This window comes from Lagopus muta, chromosome Z (genome assembly GCF_023343835.1).
Source record: "Lagopus muta isolate bLagMut1 chromosome Z, bLagMut1 primary, whole genome shotgun sequence".
Lineage (NCBI taxonomy): Eukaryota > Metazoa > Chordata > Aves > Galliformes > Phasianidae > Lagopus > Lagopus muta.
The window spans coordinates 63,513,722-63,528,196 of NC_064472.1; the positions used below are offsets into that span (position 1 = coordinate 63,513,722).

Below are 14,475 nucleotides of genomic sequence, written 5' to 3' on the forward strand. Positions count from 1 at the left end.
CCGCAGCCCGGCCCTGCGCGGACGCCGCCGGAGGGGAAGACAAACTTGAGACGGTCGGGGAGGCCCGGTTGGCTGCTTTATTAAAATAAGAGCGAAGCTTTATTTAACTCTTAGACATCGTTAGCGCAGAATAAATGGCAGAACGGATACTCCGGTTACCCGACCGCGCGACGTACGCAGGAACGCCGCCCGCACCTCACTGCGTTCGTTGACCAGAGGAAACAGCGGAGAGTCGCGCGGTGACACCGAGGCACGACCCGTTTGCACGCAGCTGCCCACCGTGCGGCCCGCGGCTCCCCTCTGCAGCTACAGTTTGCAGAAGAATCAGCTCTGATGTATCCCCAGTATCCTCCAGGCCTGAAATCTTCCAACGCTTCTGTGTTTCCTAAGCACAGAGCTGATGAGGTTAAGCTACAAGTTGTGTCTGAGACAAAAACATGAAATATCCCCAGTGAGCATCGAGAAGACAGCAGAGTGTTAGTAGCCTCATAAACCTGTACCAGCATTTTTACTGAAAACAACATCGACCTTGGACTTGGTTTCGTTGCTTTCTTTTTGGTAAAGACTTGTGACAGTTACCAATCCTTGGTTCATGGAACCTTGGTACAAATCACGTGCATCCCGAGTACATAAATAGATTTTAAGGACCCAATATAAAAAAATACATACAATACTAAATCTGTTCATGAAAACTCACACTTAATACATCTGTCCTCCCTGAAAATAAAGGAGGCTACTGAGAGATAAGAAAAGCAGGAGAAGGAAGCAGAAAAGATAGTGCAGAATTCCTGTCTTATTGCTACACGTAGATTACTTCAAGGATAAGCTGGCTTTTTACTAATCCTTGAAAGGTCAGATTGCGTCAGGACTTTTGAACATCCAGTAAAAGAAAAAAAAAATCAATATTTATAAAAATAGCATCTGTTTTAGTAAGATAAATCCCTATAAATTCAAGAATCAGTTTTTCTACAAAAAGTAATTCAGAAGCATACGGTCCTGAAGAACCAGCATGGTATCTTAAGCCAGGACTTCGTTTACAATGCTGTTGTAAACTTAATTGTAATTTTTCTTTTAAAACAGATTTGATGAGGGAAGGGGATATACTGCTGAGAGACAGAGAAGAACCAGGGAACACTGTCACTTGAGGAAGGAGGAGGAGAAAACCTCAGATTTGCCCTAAAGGAATTTGCGAGGGTTCCTCCAATAAGGTAACAAGGCCAGCTGTCCTGCAGAGATGGAATGAGAAAAGCCAAGGCACAGGTGGAACGAAACCTGGCAAGATGTGAAAAATATCAAGAAGAGATTCTACCGTACATTGGTTGGAAGAGACATGCAAAGGAGAGCATACCCCCTCTGACAGCTTAGAAGGGAGAACTAAATACAACAGACATGGAGAAGGCTGACTCATTCATTACTGTCAATCAGGCTTTCCACGCTTGTTACATTCCTGAACATAACAGGTTGAGGCTATGTGAGCAAAACCCCTTCCACTTTAAGGGCAGAGCAAGAAGACCTGGGGAATGACAGGTCAGTGAGCCTGGGTCTGCACCTGGGAAGATCATGGAGCATATCCTCCTAGAACATGTGTTACGGCACATGCAAAACAAGCAGGTGATCCGAGGGAGCCAGCACACCTTCATCAAGGGCAGATTCTGCCAGCCAGCCTGGTGGCCTTCTGTGATGACAGCATCTGTGGACAAAGGAAGGGCAACTGATGCCATCTACCCAGTTTTCTGCAAGGCCTTTGACATGGCCCCACCACATTCTTATCTCTAAATTGGAGAGATGTGGGTTTTGAAGGGTGGAATATATGATGGCCAGAAAGATGTGTGGTCAATGGATCTATATCCAAGTAGAGGCAGGTAATGAGCAGGGTCCCCTCAGAGGTCTGTCTTGGGACCAGTGCTCCTCGGCATCTTTATCAATAAGATTGACAGTTGCATCAAGTGCATCCTTAGCAAGCTGAGTAGTGCAGCTGATAAAACAGAAGGAAGGGATACCATCCTTATGGACCTGGACAGGCTTGAGAAGTAGGCCCACACGAATCTAATGAGGTTTGGAAGAAACAAGCTCCCTTACTGCTTCTTAATAAGAGAAGTGCTCCAGCCTTCTCATCATCTTTGTGGCTCTTCTCTGGACCCAGCTCCAACAGCTCTGCATCTTTTTGTGTTGGGGACCCCAAGCCTGGATGCAGTACTCCAGAGGAGGCTCTGCGGCCATCTCATGGTATCCTTCTGCTACTTACAGGGAGCTTAACTTTACATAGTCAAATAGTGCTGGGACAAGGTGGAAGGGCTTTAAACTAAAAGAGGGGAGATTTAGGTTAGATGTTTAGGAAGATGTTGTTTACTTACAGGGTGCTAAAGCCCTGGCCCAGCTGCCCAGAGAAGCTGTGGATGTCCCATCCCTGGAGATACTCAAGACCACGTTTGATGAGGCCCTGGGCAGCCTCATCCTATGGCAGGGGAATTAGAACTAAGTGATATTTAAGGTCCCTTTCACTTTAAGCCATTCTATGATTTCTCAAAACAATCGTCAGGAGGTGTCCACCTATATTTATACTGGCACAAGTACAAGTGGCGAAGTATGCAGTCAGCAACCTAAGACTTCAAGTTTGCACCTCAAATAGCAAAAAAGTTCTTTGCATATGGAAAGGACATGCTTCAGGTTGAGATTAGATCTGACTGCAGCAATTTCTTTAATACTTATCTGATGTTAAGAGGCAAGATAGCATGGCTGGAAGTTACACTAAACAATGTAAGTGCTACAGTAGTGTACAGAGGTAAGCAACTGCCTTCTTCTGCAGCTGTATTAAGTGTAAAGTTTCAGAACGTTAGAGAACATTACAAACTACACTTCTGTGGTAAAGTAACAAATGGAAGTTAGATTCCTGTTTTGTTTAAATTTAGTTTCAAAATCCATTAAAATCAAAACAGTTTTAGAAAATTTGATCTTTAGTGTTTGACGCACTGAGCTTTGGTGTTCAGAGCTAGCGAACCAGTATCTTGCCAGAAATTGGTCTCAAAATAAATGTTCCATAAGGAAAAACATTAATTCCATTTTCAGCGGTAAGCTTGCAGGATCTGACATCCCACCATGGATCACAGGAATCAGAGCTTTGTCCAGTTCATTCAGGTACTTCTGTGGAAAAAGCTGACCCCCAGATCCTGCCAAGTACTCAACCTAAAACAGAAACACATTAACATTTCTTCTGTTAACAAGACAGACAAGTGTGTAGTATCTTAATAAATCAGTATTTCACCTAGCATCACACAGACAGAAAATAACACATATGCTAGGAACTGGGTAGGTTTCCAGGTCAATTGTGAACTATTAGAATTGTCAATGAATCTCTAGGTTTACCAGACCACACATCCTCTGCGTCTCACACCACTTGAGATTTTTGTCAAGAATTGTCTGACTGTATTCTATCACAGTGACTATTAATTTAAAAGTATATTATTGAAAAATAATTTAAAGTAGTATTTACAGCTTCTCTTGAAGATAAGGAAGTTTTACAGTTCACTTCCTTCAGACAAGAGTATTCCAGCTCCAGAATTCTGCAGTCTTTTTAGGAGCATCGCATACTAGATGGAGCTAAGCAACCCTGTAGAAATGCTGGAGCAAATGTCGTACCAATGTCAGGAGCTAAAGCAGCAGAAAACTACATCAAGAAAAGCATCAGAAAATTAGCTGTATGATTCCTTTTACTAATTCACCCTATGGCACATGAGTGCCAAAGAGTTAGAACCAGACAAAAACTGGTAACTTACTGCAAACAGCTGCTACAGGCATGGGGCAGAAGGAGAAACAGCAGTTATTCTTTTGTGAACTATTAGTCATTAAGACAGCCCCTATATGAAATTTCATCCTTAGTCTGGATCTGGGTAGGACAAAAACTAGGAACATTCAGAAAGATCCAAAGGTCTTTACAGGAAAGGCTTCAGAATTGAAGTATATACAATACAAGTTGAAAGATTACCATATCTGAGTCAACTGAAACTCTCAGGCCTATCTTATTCATCCCATTCTTCTTCAGGGTTTTAAGGTGTGGACAAAGAGCAGAGCAGCAGGCAGCAGCGATGTCTTTAGCAAACTGGAGATGAACAGGACTAGGTAGTTCATGGTCCTTTAGGAAATAATACACCTGAAATTACAGAAATAAGGATATTCAGCAATCTGTCATATAAAAAGTTAAAAAAAAAAAAAAAAAGTAATTCAGTATTCAGTTAACACAACAGTGAGCTACCAATGCTTGTTTGCTGGCATAATGTTCCTAGAGTTTCATTTGTTCAATCAAAATACTTGAGTAACTATGAGAATATCTAGATTTCATACTCACAGAGTTAACAGTGCTAACAGACTTACACCATTTACTGTTTTTCAGAGGAAAATAATATAAAGTATATGGACTTATCACAGAATCACAGAACAGTTCACAGATTGGTACGGCTATGTGTAGTTTAGTTTCTTTAATAGTAACATTCAGTACTCTTGTTCTAGCACTTAAGTACTGTAAGTAGTAGCAGTAAAAAAAGTTCAAGTACAACATAATTTACTAACTTCGGTACACTTCACAACTTTTCCTTTTCTTTCAAAGTCTCTGGTGTGTGCTATTTTTTCACTCTGAGTTCCTTCCATCGATTTTCCATCCACTTGGCTTAAAATTCTATGGAAGAGAATAGTATTGTCAACAATTGCAATAACATTTTGTTTCATAAATGTTTTCCCATTCTGAAGCATAATGTCTAATTATCTTCAAAAGCTATTTAACAGCTCTGTAACAAAATAATACAGGATTTGCATCATAATAATATAGAAGCTACAAAAAACAGTATCCTAGACAGGGAACAAACAACACTTAATAAAAACCTTACCTTTATAGGTCTGTGAAACTGAAGCTGCCTCTGTTAAAATTAAAGCCTCTGTTTGTTCTAATCAATCAAAAAAGCCACAAAAAAAACCCCAAAAAGCATGCCAAGACAACCCCGCCATGTGAGGAAGAGCTGGCTTAACAAAAGGCAAGTTTTGAGTTAATGATGTGTAATTAAAGTTTGAAGTTATTCATATAACTGTTCAAATCACAGGGAATAAGGATATTATAAATATATCCTTTATAAAGGATATAGGATAAATATATCCTAAATATATAATAAATATAAATATATATTATAAATATATATATATATACAGTGCACTTCCAAGCCCTCAACCCCAGAAACTTGAAGGAATTAACTGCATCCTTAAAATGGTTAGTGATTTGACTGATAGAGACTTCCAAAGGAACATCAGGTTTTCACAAACTCGTCCTGTCAGCTTCCCCAACAGAGAAAAATGGTATTGATTTTGGCAAATACTACAAACAAAACTGTTCTGCTAGTGACATCTAGAGGAGAGCAGGCAGCTTACTGTCCATACAGGTCTTAGTAGCAAATTACCTGAATAAAGATGTTTTAGATTAATTTCTTGAAATAAAAAGCAGATATTTGAAAGTTAGGAACACGAGAGTTACATGCTTTGCTAATATATTTACCCTTTGTTTGCTTTTTCTTCATCTTCCACCCAGCAAATATCTACATATTCTTTTAGACCTTCTCCATCCACTTTTCCACAAGTTATTTTGAAGTCTTTCTTGTCTCTTAATGCTTGACGTAGGCTTTCCATTGTCTCTGGTGTTATCTGGACCATTAATCCATCTACAAGAAAATCAATTAAAATCCCCACTTGTCTACAGGAAGAGCAGCAACACTTTATAGTCGTCCTGGCCTAAATATTAGTGGGATCAACCCTCTCCTGCAGCAAGTCCTAACTTGGACTCCATACTAAACTACAGCATTAAATGCTCCATGACAAGAGTCAGGAGTAGTGAAAGCCTTTCTAGTCAGTAGAGCTAAGACTAGTAGAGCAATCTTAGTCAAATGTGAAGTTTCTGGCATATATGTGTTAATGTATGTATTTCATCAATACAGCAATGAACATATTTCTAGATATTGGCAGCTATAAAGGAAATGTTTGCACTGACTAATGTGAAGAGTTAAAACTTATAATGTAATAAAAGCAACAGATAAACTAGCATGCACTTTTATAAAGCACAATTTGTTTGTTACAGGTTTTCTACAATTTACAAAGTCCTGAAAGAGTTTTGCTTACAGTAGAACAAAGATCCTGCACAAAGCTAATTTTTATTTTTGAAACCACCTGCAGAACAGACGCTCAGTACAGTTCTTACCTTCAACTATGCTGGATTTGGCTAGAAATTCCGAAGATGTCTTTAAGGCTCCATTGAATACCACAAAACTTGCACCTGTAACTAGAAAAGGTAGGAAAAAAGAGTGACACTAATCACTCAAGTTTGACATTACTATCAAGTCAAATGACTTACATTACCTTTTTAAAATCAAAAATATATTTTAATGTTTTTAATTAAAAAAAAAAACAACAAAAAACAGGGCAGAAGAGGTATTACTATGCTTCAAGTGATGATATAAATAACTTAGTCACAAGTTGGTACAAAAAATACTAGACTGTAGCAAAAAAAAAAAACACAAAAAACAACAACAAAAAAAACAACCACCTTTCTCATATTATGAGTGCATACAGTGTATAAGACACTGAAAGATGGGCACCAGGCACACTGAAAGAGCCCAATATGCAAAAAGGAGACAGTTAAGAGAACTGAGAGAGGAGAACAGGCAGCTACAAGAGAAAACAGAGTGGTGTTTCAATTTTTTTTAAAACATAAAACATAATGCCACACAACTTTAAATTAAATTTATTTACAAAAGATATTCCTGAAGCTTACAGTGTTAGTAGTGAAACTAAACTAAACTGAAAGGTCATATGGAACTTTAAGCAACCTTGACTAGAGGGAGACATCCCTGCCCACGGCAAGGAGGTTGGTTGGAACTAGAAGATCTTTCAAGATCCCTTCCATCCCAAACCATTCCACACTCCTATGGCTTTTGCTCTAGAAATTGTTCCCCATAAGCACACCAGACAGCTTACCTTTTCGAGGGTGTTCATTAGTGCTGTTTGCTTGCGTATGATAGTGACCTTGCTTATTCTGCACACACACAAAGTGAGAATCTGCTTCAGTATTAAAACTGGCTCCAATGCTAATTACATGGTCATTAGAGGAATTTATCACCTTCATCACCTGCCAATGTAAGATTTGTTATTAAACAGACAGATCTCATTCTGTAGTGCTCGCTTTAAATATAAGACATTAGAAAAATCTAGCAGAATTATTCACTTAATTACAAGAAGTTTCAAGCTGACTAGCTGGAGTCAAATTAAACATGATTGAAAATACTACTTGGAGAGGGAAAAGTCTAAAAACTGCTGGTCAACACAGAATATCAGAGCTGGAGGGATTTTATTGATCATGAGACATGAGATTAGTATATAATTATATTACTACGCTTATATTACTCAGTTTTTTCGTTAAAGCTCTATTAAACAGATTGCAATAAAAACTATACTGGCTTTTTTTAAAAATAATGTTTTAAGTAAAACATAATCCATAGGAAATACATAGGAGATACTCCTTGGAAATGCATGCTAGAACACTTCACTGAAATTGTTCATCTTCCACAGTTAACAGTTATCCTAAAAATGACTTATTTCCACACATCATCCACTCTAAGAGCACACTGGAGAGCTCAATCAAGTGAAGAAATCACCTGCAGAACTGCATGGACACTGACCAGAGAATAAAAGCACTACTGCCTCTAGGAACTACTACTCCTCCTCTGCCTTCTCCCCCTCCCCATTAATAAAAGAAGTCATGTTAAAGATGTGATTGGTATTACATCAAAAAAAGATAAAAGCAGTTTGGAATAGTTTAACTTACTTGATTATATTTCCTTAGGGGTATTTTAATACAGCTCCTACCCATTTCCACGTGAACAAACAGGTTGTCTATTGTATGCAAAGTATATTGATAGTTTCTAAGGTCCTGCAATAGACAAAGATAATATGCTAAGACAAAGATGTGAGCAGACAGTTTATTTCCATACATTTTATAATAAATCTTAAAGACTAAGTACTTTGCATCTATCTCCAGGCTTATAAGTCCTTAGAAGTACCTAAAAACTTCTGTTCCACTCCTCTGCTGTGATTCACTGGAAAAGTACCTTAATGGATATATTAAAAAATCTGTAGCATTCATGAAGTGGCTGCACTATTTAACAGTGGCTTACTTCAACTACAGCTACTTTATGCACATTGTGATCTTGTAATGTTTGAGGTAATGTGAAATACTTCAACAGAAAGAGTGGACAAGCCCATTTGGTTTGTTTAGAGAGAGAATTTAGAGAACAGGAGATGGAGGACAGACTTCATAGCTGTCTATCACTCAATGGAGGAGAGTGGAGAGCGAGGTGTTGATTTCCTCTTTGGCGACCAGTGATAAGTCCAGAATAGATATTAGGAAAAGTTACTCACTGACAGGGGGGCTAGGCCCTGGAATGGGTTTTTCAAGGCAGTGGTTACAGCTCCAAGACAGCTGTTGTTCAGGAATCACATGAACAATGCCTTAATTCTTAACTTCATGTGGAGCCAGGAGTTAAGACTTGACAATGCTTATCAGTCCTTTCCGGCTCAGGATATTTTCTTCTATGATTCTGCAATCTCTTGAGTACTTGAAGTACTGCTTGAGTCTCACACTGTTCATTATACCTCCCTCTGACAGAGGTTACCATCCATCAGCCAGTTCTGCGAATTTCCACATTCTGTTCTGTTCTGGAAGAATGATGATAGATGTAAAATGGTCTCATTTGCCTTTCCTAGGGAATGCCAGGAAGTTTTGTATCAGCAATTGAACCAGGAAATCAGTGTTCTTCCCCAGTCAGCTCAGCTATAGCAAGAGCTATTTATGAACAGGTCTCACTGCACTGCAAGTTTAAATTCAAATGACATTATTTGATGGTATAAAGAGTATTATCACAGATGTGCATGCCTTCACCACTTACCAGCACCTCAGTCACTTCTGCGGTGCTAGATTTTATCATCTTTAACTGAGTTTGAGCCATGTGTAGTTTAACATATTCTTAACCTCTTGTTAAGCTACATAATGAGAACTTTTTGCAGCCTTTCTACAACAACTAGAAACTCTTGCTACATCAGAAGAAGTAATCTTGCCAAGGAGCATATATTCCCACTGCTTGTTTTGAGCCTGAAGGTGGACCTTGGGCTAAAAAAGGAATGGATATAACATATCAGAGAGTAAGGCAAATCCATCTCAATACATTCTTAGCAGCAGCAAGAAGTGCACGCTGATGCATTTAACTACCCATTGGGTGCCTGTCTGTCTTTTGAGGCTGTTCTTCTAGATCTTATTTACTTGTAGCTTAGGCACTTCTTGAATAATACAGAGATTTAAGCTGATTAAGGAAATCTCCCTCATTTGGTGGTCCCTTCCACCCTCAAGTCCTTCTTCTGACCTCATATTGGTACTGTCCCAACAACAGCGAGGCAGGGAGCAGGCTCACAGAATTGAGATTTAAGATTCCTCCATCAAGAAAAAAAAAAAGCTGGCTAATTGCTAGCTTTCCTGTAGTGCAGCTCCGATTCATATCAATTCTCTATGCAGTGACATAAATATCAACAGGAAAAACAGAAGAGTGCCAAAGATTGCTGTTTCCTCTAAGCTGTAATGGTTTTCCAGATTTGAGAGGATTCAGTGATCACGTAAGTATGTGCAATTTTCTCCACAACATTTCCAACACTTTTGCTTACAGCATTAAGGACAAATTCTATGCAAGTATTTGAAGAGAAAGGTTACTGGACAGGAATAGAAGTTTACTAGTTTGTTTTTTCAAATTTAATGAAATACCATTTTAAGACTAGAATTCTTGCACCAAAGCAGTATTTGAAAGAGAAAACTGCAACTGAATGGCAACTGCTACCAGCTTCAGTGTAAATTCCAAAGTTGTTCTCATTATTTAAAACTATTTCTTACAACCAGAAATTGTGCTATAATGAGTATGACGCATAAGACTGCACTAGGTTTATAAGACAAGGCTTTGACAGCAGGGGAGTTGCTAAGAGAACATAACCCAGCAGCTGCACCATGTCTGATCAGATCCAGCTCCAGTCAGCTCCCAAAGGGACCCACTGTAGGCCAGATCTGAGCCCTAAGCGATACTGGAAGAAGCCAGTGGAAGAGCATGGTTAAGAAATGACCAGAAATGCAGCCCATGGTGGAGCCCATGACTGAACAGACATATGTGGCCTGGAAAAAGTCATGAAGAGCCCTCAGAGGAGCAGGCCCTGGTCCACAGCTGCAGCTGAAGGAGAGTAGCCCATAGTGCAGAAGGGCTAGCGAATCTCCTGCCTGTGGGGACTGTGCTGGAGCAGCTCCTGAAGCATGAGCCTCATAGTAGGGAGCTGAATTGGAAGTGCTTCAGGGAGCTGCAGCCTGTAGGTAGCCCACACAGGATCAGTTTGAGAAGGACAGCATCCTGTGGGAGGGACATACATAGAGCAGGGGCAGAGAGTAATCATGAAAGAGCATCAGAGATGAAGCATTATGGACTGAAGCCCACACTCCCTGTTCACCTGCATGCCTTAGAAGAAGGTAAAATAGGGTAGATGGGGAGGTTTGCTCTTAGCAAGTTGCCCTTAGTAAGAAATCACCGTTAGTGACAGTAAATAAATTTTGCTAGTAATAGGAACATTAACATAATTTATTATGCTGAATTTAATTTGACAATAACCAGTGATTGATTTCCCTGTTCTTAACACTTGATCCCTCTTTCATTGTATTTTCTCCTTATTTGCAGAGAAAAAGAATGGCTGTGAGGTATAGCTGCCATCAGGGTGAAGTCACCACACTTCCTTAGCTCACACTTAATACATATTAAAGTAGGGAATTTCCAAGTCACCTCCAAAGAAAAAGTTAATTCTTTAACTTTGCCAAAAGTAATTCAGCTTTAAACAATCCGAGGATATTTTACACAATCTGGATTACAACAGGAAGTGAAATGAATAAAATAATTACTCACAACAAGTAGATTCATAATTGTATGTCCTATTTCTCCGAAGAGTGGCTTTCGATGTCTGAAACTTACTAGAGGAGTTGGATATACTGGAATAGAGGAAATAAAGTCACACTTTTAAGTTCTATAGTTGTAAGTATTTATTTTCAGTTATAGACCAAGTTTCTTAATTTCAATATCTGAACATTCAAGGGAACTAGAGCCACTGTGATCCTTACTCGCTGACAACCCCTTAGTCCACTGCATGATTTCCCCACCCACAGTTAAATCCTACTGCAATATCTCTACTACTCTAGAGTCACTCCCCAAGCAGCAGAAATCTTGTGGCAGAGACCTGCTGCTTCTTTCTCTGTGATTGACCAGCTATGTTTCTTGCAAAGGGTGAGCTGCAAGGAAACAACCTTCGTTCAGTCTCTGTGTCATCAGTTGTGAGAGGAGCTGCAAGGTTGAATACTTTCTTAAACACAAGTACTATACAAGTAACATCCAATTTCATATTAATGTTGTAGAATGAACTGAAGTACCACTTAGCATTAATAAACAAGAATGAAGTGAATGAAGTGGTTCATACGAAGTAATAAGCTTCTAATTGCTTTGCAGTCCCGTGGCTGTAGTAGAAAACATGCAGCTGGAAATTAGGGAAAGCAAAGAAATCAGGAGACCAACACATCAACACATGAAGTCATTTGAAAGTAAAACAAACAGTGCAGCATAATCAAGATAATGAGATCAGTCCAAGAAAGTGCATGGCTAGTACAAAAATGACAATAAAACTGGTAAGAGAAAAGTATGACAAAGAAGCTACCACCCTTGTCAACTCCCAGGCAGAAGCCTGGAGAGCAGAACTCCACTATTCACTCAAACCCACAAACAATTTAATGATGCATTTTTATAGACCTGATGCTTCTAAAATGGTACTCTTAATTTACCAAAAGTCCATTCAATGTCGGAAAGTTGAGTTTGCTATTTTTGAAATTCATCCCACTTAAGTAACATCTGCATGTTGCACCCTTTCAAAACTCCTGGTCTCCAAATAAGGGGCAACACAACAGGAAACAAAAAGTTCCTATACCTCTAAATTAGCCTGTGTTATTCAAAAAAGGCACACAAGCAACTTTAGAAGGTATTTAGGATAGCTTCTACTTTCAGGTCTTGTGCGAGTGTTACCTGCTTTTGAAGGCAAGAGGCATTTGTAAATACTTTCCTCCAGTGAGCCTGGAGCAGAGTGAGTGAAGATCTAACTGGGGGAGCAGAAAGTGGTCACGTAAAAGCAGCAAAGAAACTGCTGAACGTGAGGCCTTCTCACTGCACAACCTGTGATATATACACTACATAATTCTCCCTACAACTCACTTTGAGAGAATAACTTCCACATTTTTCAATACTGAGATTTCAAATGCGCTAACTAGTATGTTATCCTTAAGGCAACTATCCATTTAATGAAGCGTTAATATTTTGCCCATGTACTCCATTTCTGGCATTGTTTTTTTTTTTTTTTTTTTTTTTTTTTCTTTTTTTCAAAATTGACAATTAGGCTGGTGAACTTTCCCTCAAAACTTTCTCCAGTGACAACAGAAGTCAAACTTTTAATTTTTTTAAAGTGTCAGACTTGGTTTTTAAGTCTAACCACCTTCAGCTAACATGAGAAAGAACCAAGTAAGCGCAGCAGAATAGTGTAAATTTCTAGGTGTCTCAACAGGACCAACAGTTCTCACGTACAAAACTTCATCCTTATGCAAGAGTAATGTACAAGACTGCAAACATTTTGAATATTTTCTTTGACTACTAAAGTTATATTTTTCAAAAGGAAGTTTTACATTTATACAGCTATTTGAAGTACTAAAACTTACCCCCATATTCTGCTCCCAGTCTCAACATTAAACGGATTGGAAAAACTTTTGCCCAGGGTATTTCCAGCTTATGGATTAGAATACCACAAAGAAAAGGGTTATCTGGTAGCATTAAATCATCAAGTTTCTGATAAGTAGGTGAAACAAACAGGAGTCCTCCATGGTCTTCATTACTGAGAAAATTTTCACTAAAAGTCACATTTTCCATGTTTCTTATTAACTTTCCTGTTGAAAGATGGTGAGAAAGAGTGTTGGCACATCTTAAAAAGATAACATGCTATTGTGAAGAAAACTACTACCATCATCCCTTCATTACAGACTTGCAAATCATAAAGTATATCTCATATCTTCCTGAAAATCTGAGAGACATCTAACCCCACAGAAATATCCTACACACTTATTACCTGGATGGACATGAAAATGGAAGTAGACTTTTTTTTTTCCCCCAAATATAAAAAACCCTAAAGTACACAATGTTCTGGCACACCTCAGTTGATGAACTTCAATTAACAGACCTCACATTTACATATTTATGTATACTGCAGTTATGTATACCGCATACACAATGAAGTCCCAGCCATTGACACAGGGATTTATGCACAGAATCTCCAAGTCCATATGTATTAAGAACAATTACAGAAAATGCAAACTAGATATTTACAGAAGTATTTGAGCCAGAGAAATGTACATTTTCTTTCTGTTGTTTATTTAGAAACAAAGGCTAAGCACTGACAAGTTTTTCAACCAGATCAGATATACCTATAAATGCAAAAAAAGCACATAAACTTCTAACTTTGAAGACAAGCAAGAAAACATCACAGCATAATATCAGACATGATTACATACCTTCTACTGCATTCTTATAGATGTCAATAAATAATTTGAATATTTCATTAGGAAAAGTCTTCTCATCAGGCAAACACTGCAACAGAACTACAATTTCTGCCTGCCCCAAACCATGTAGCCCGTTTGTTGAGAAGTACCAGCATTTTTCTGAAGAATCTTCAATTAAAAAGACAGAGACCACAGTAATGCTGATCTTTACAATCAGAAAAATAGATTTAATGGAAAAGAAAACACACACTACTTACAAGATATTAACTTGACATTCACAAGCAAGTTTGCATTTAGGATAAAAGTTAATGGACTGGCACCTCCTTTCTCAAGAAGCAAGGCGACCTGTTGGTGTGACAGATTTTCTTCCACTAGGGGATCTAAAGAAATTAATATCTGATTTAGTTCAACATGCCAGCCAACTACTAAAATTAAAAAAAATCAGATGACAGTATATGAAAGACTGTCCTTACTTTCCTATCTTAAAAGGCTGTTAATTATTTTCAAACTTAGAACAAGTTCAGTAGCTTACCAGAAGATTCAAAGGCCATACAAAAATAAAGCAGTAATTTATAACAAGGCATGATCTGGGGCTGTTATTTATTTGGTAGTTACTCATATTATCTGTGTTGTTTCTTCAATTCACATATTGCTGTTAGTTACAGTGAAAACAATCCCTACTATAACAGGTTTATGTGATTGTTATTTTCACAATAAATTCACATTTCAGTAACTCATGTTTAATTAACGAACAATCTAACATGCAGCACAGGTGAGAAGTTAAAGCTGCA

At 38.5% G+C, this 14,475-nt stretch overlaps 1 protein-coding gene across 1 annotated transcript in view; it reads right to left on the bottom strand.

Annotated features, from left to right (window-relative positions):
* Positions 1-68: 68 nt before the first annotated feature.
* The window catches only part of ZFYVE16 (zinc finger FYVE-type containing 16), a 29,938-nt gene continuing 15,531 nt past the window's right edge, over positions 69-14,475 (bottom strand). The window contains exons 10-20 of the mRNA XM_048930476.1: positions 13,942-14,064; positions 13,697-13,852; positions 12,851-13,075; positions 11,007-11,089; positions 7,853-7,957; positions 7,006-7,156; positions 6,230-6,310; positions 5,534-5,696; positions 4,564-4,669; positions 3,983-4,147; positions 69-3,183 (exon numbers count right to left, since the gene is read on the bottom strand). Coding sequence (XP_048786433.1) covers positions 3,022-3,183; positions 3,983-4,147; positions 4,564-4,669; positions 5,534-5,696; positions 6,230-6,310; positions 7,006-7,156; positions 7,853-7,957; positions 11,007-11,089; positions 12,851-13,075; positions 13,697-13,852; positions 13,942-14,064 — 1,520 coding nt within the window. The 3' untranslated portion in view covers positions 69-3,021. The remainder of the gene's footprint in view (positions 3,184-3,982; positions 4,148-4,563; positions 4,670-5,533; positions 5,697-6,229; positions 6,311-7,005; positions 7,157-7,852; positions 7,958-11,006; positions 11,090-12,850; positions 13,076-13,696; positions 13,853-13,941; positions 14,065-14,475) is intronic.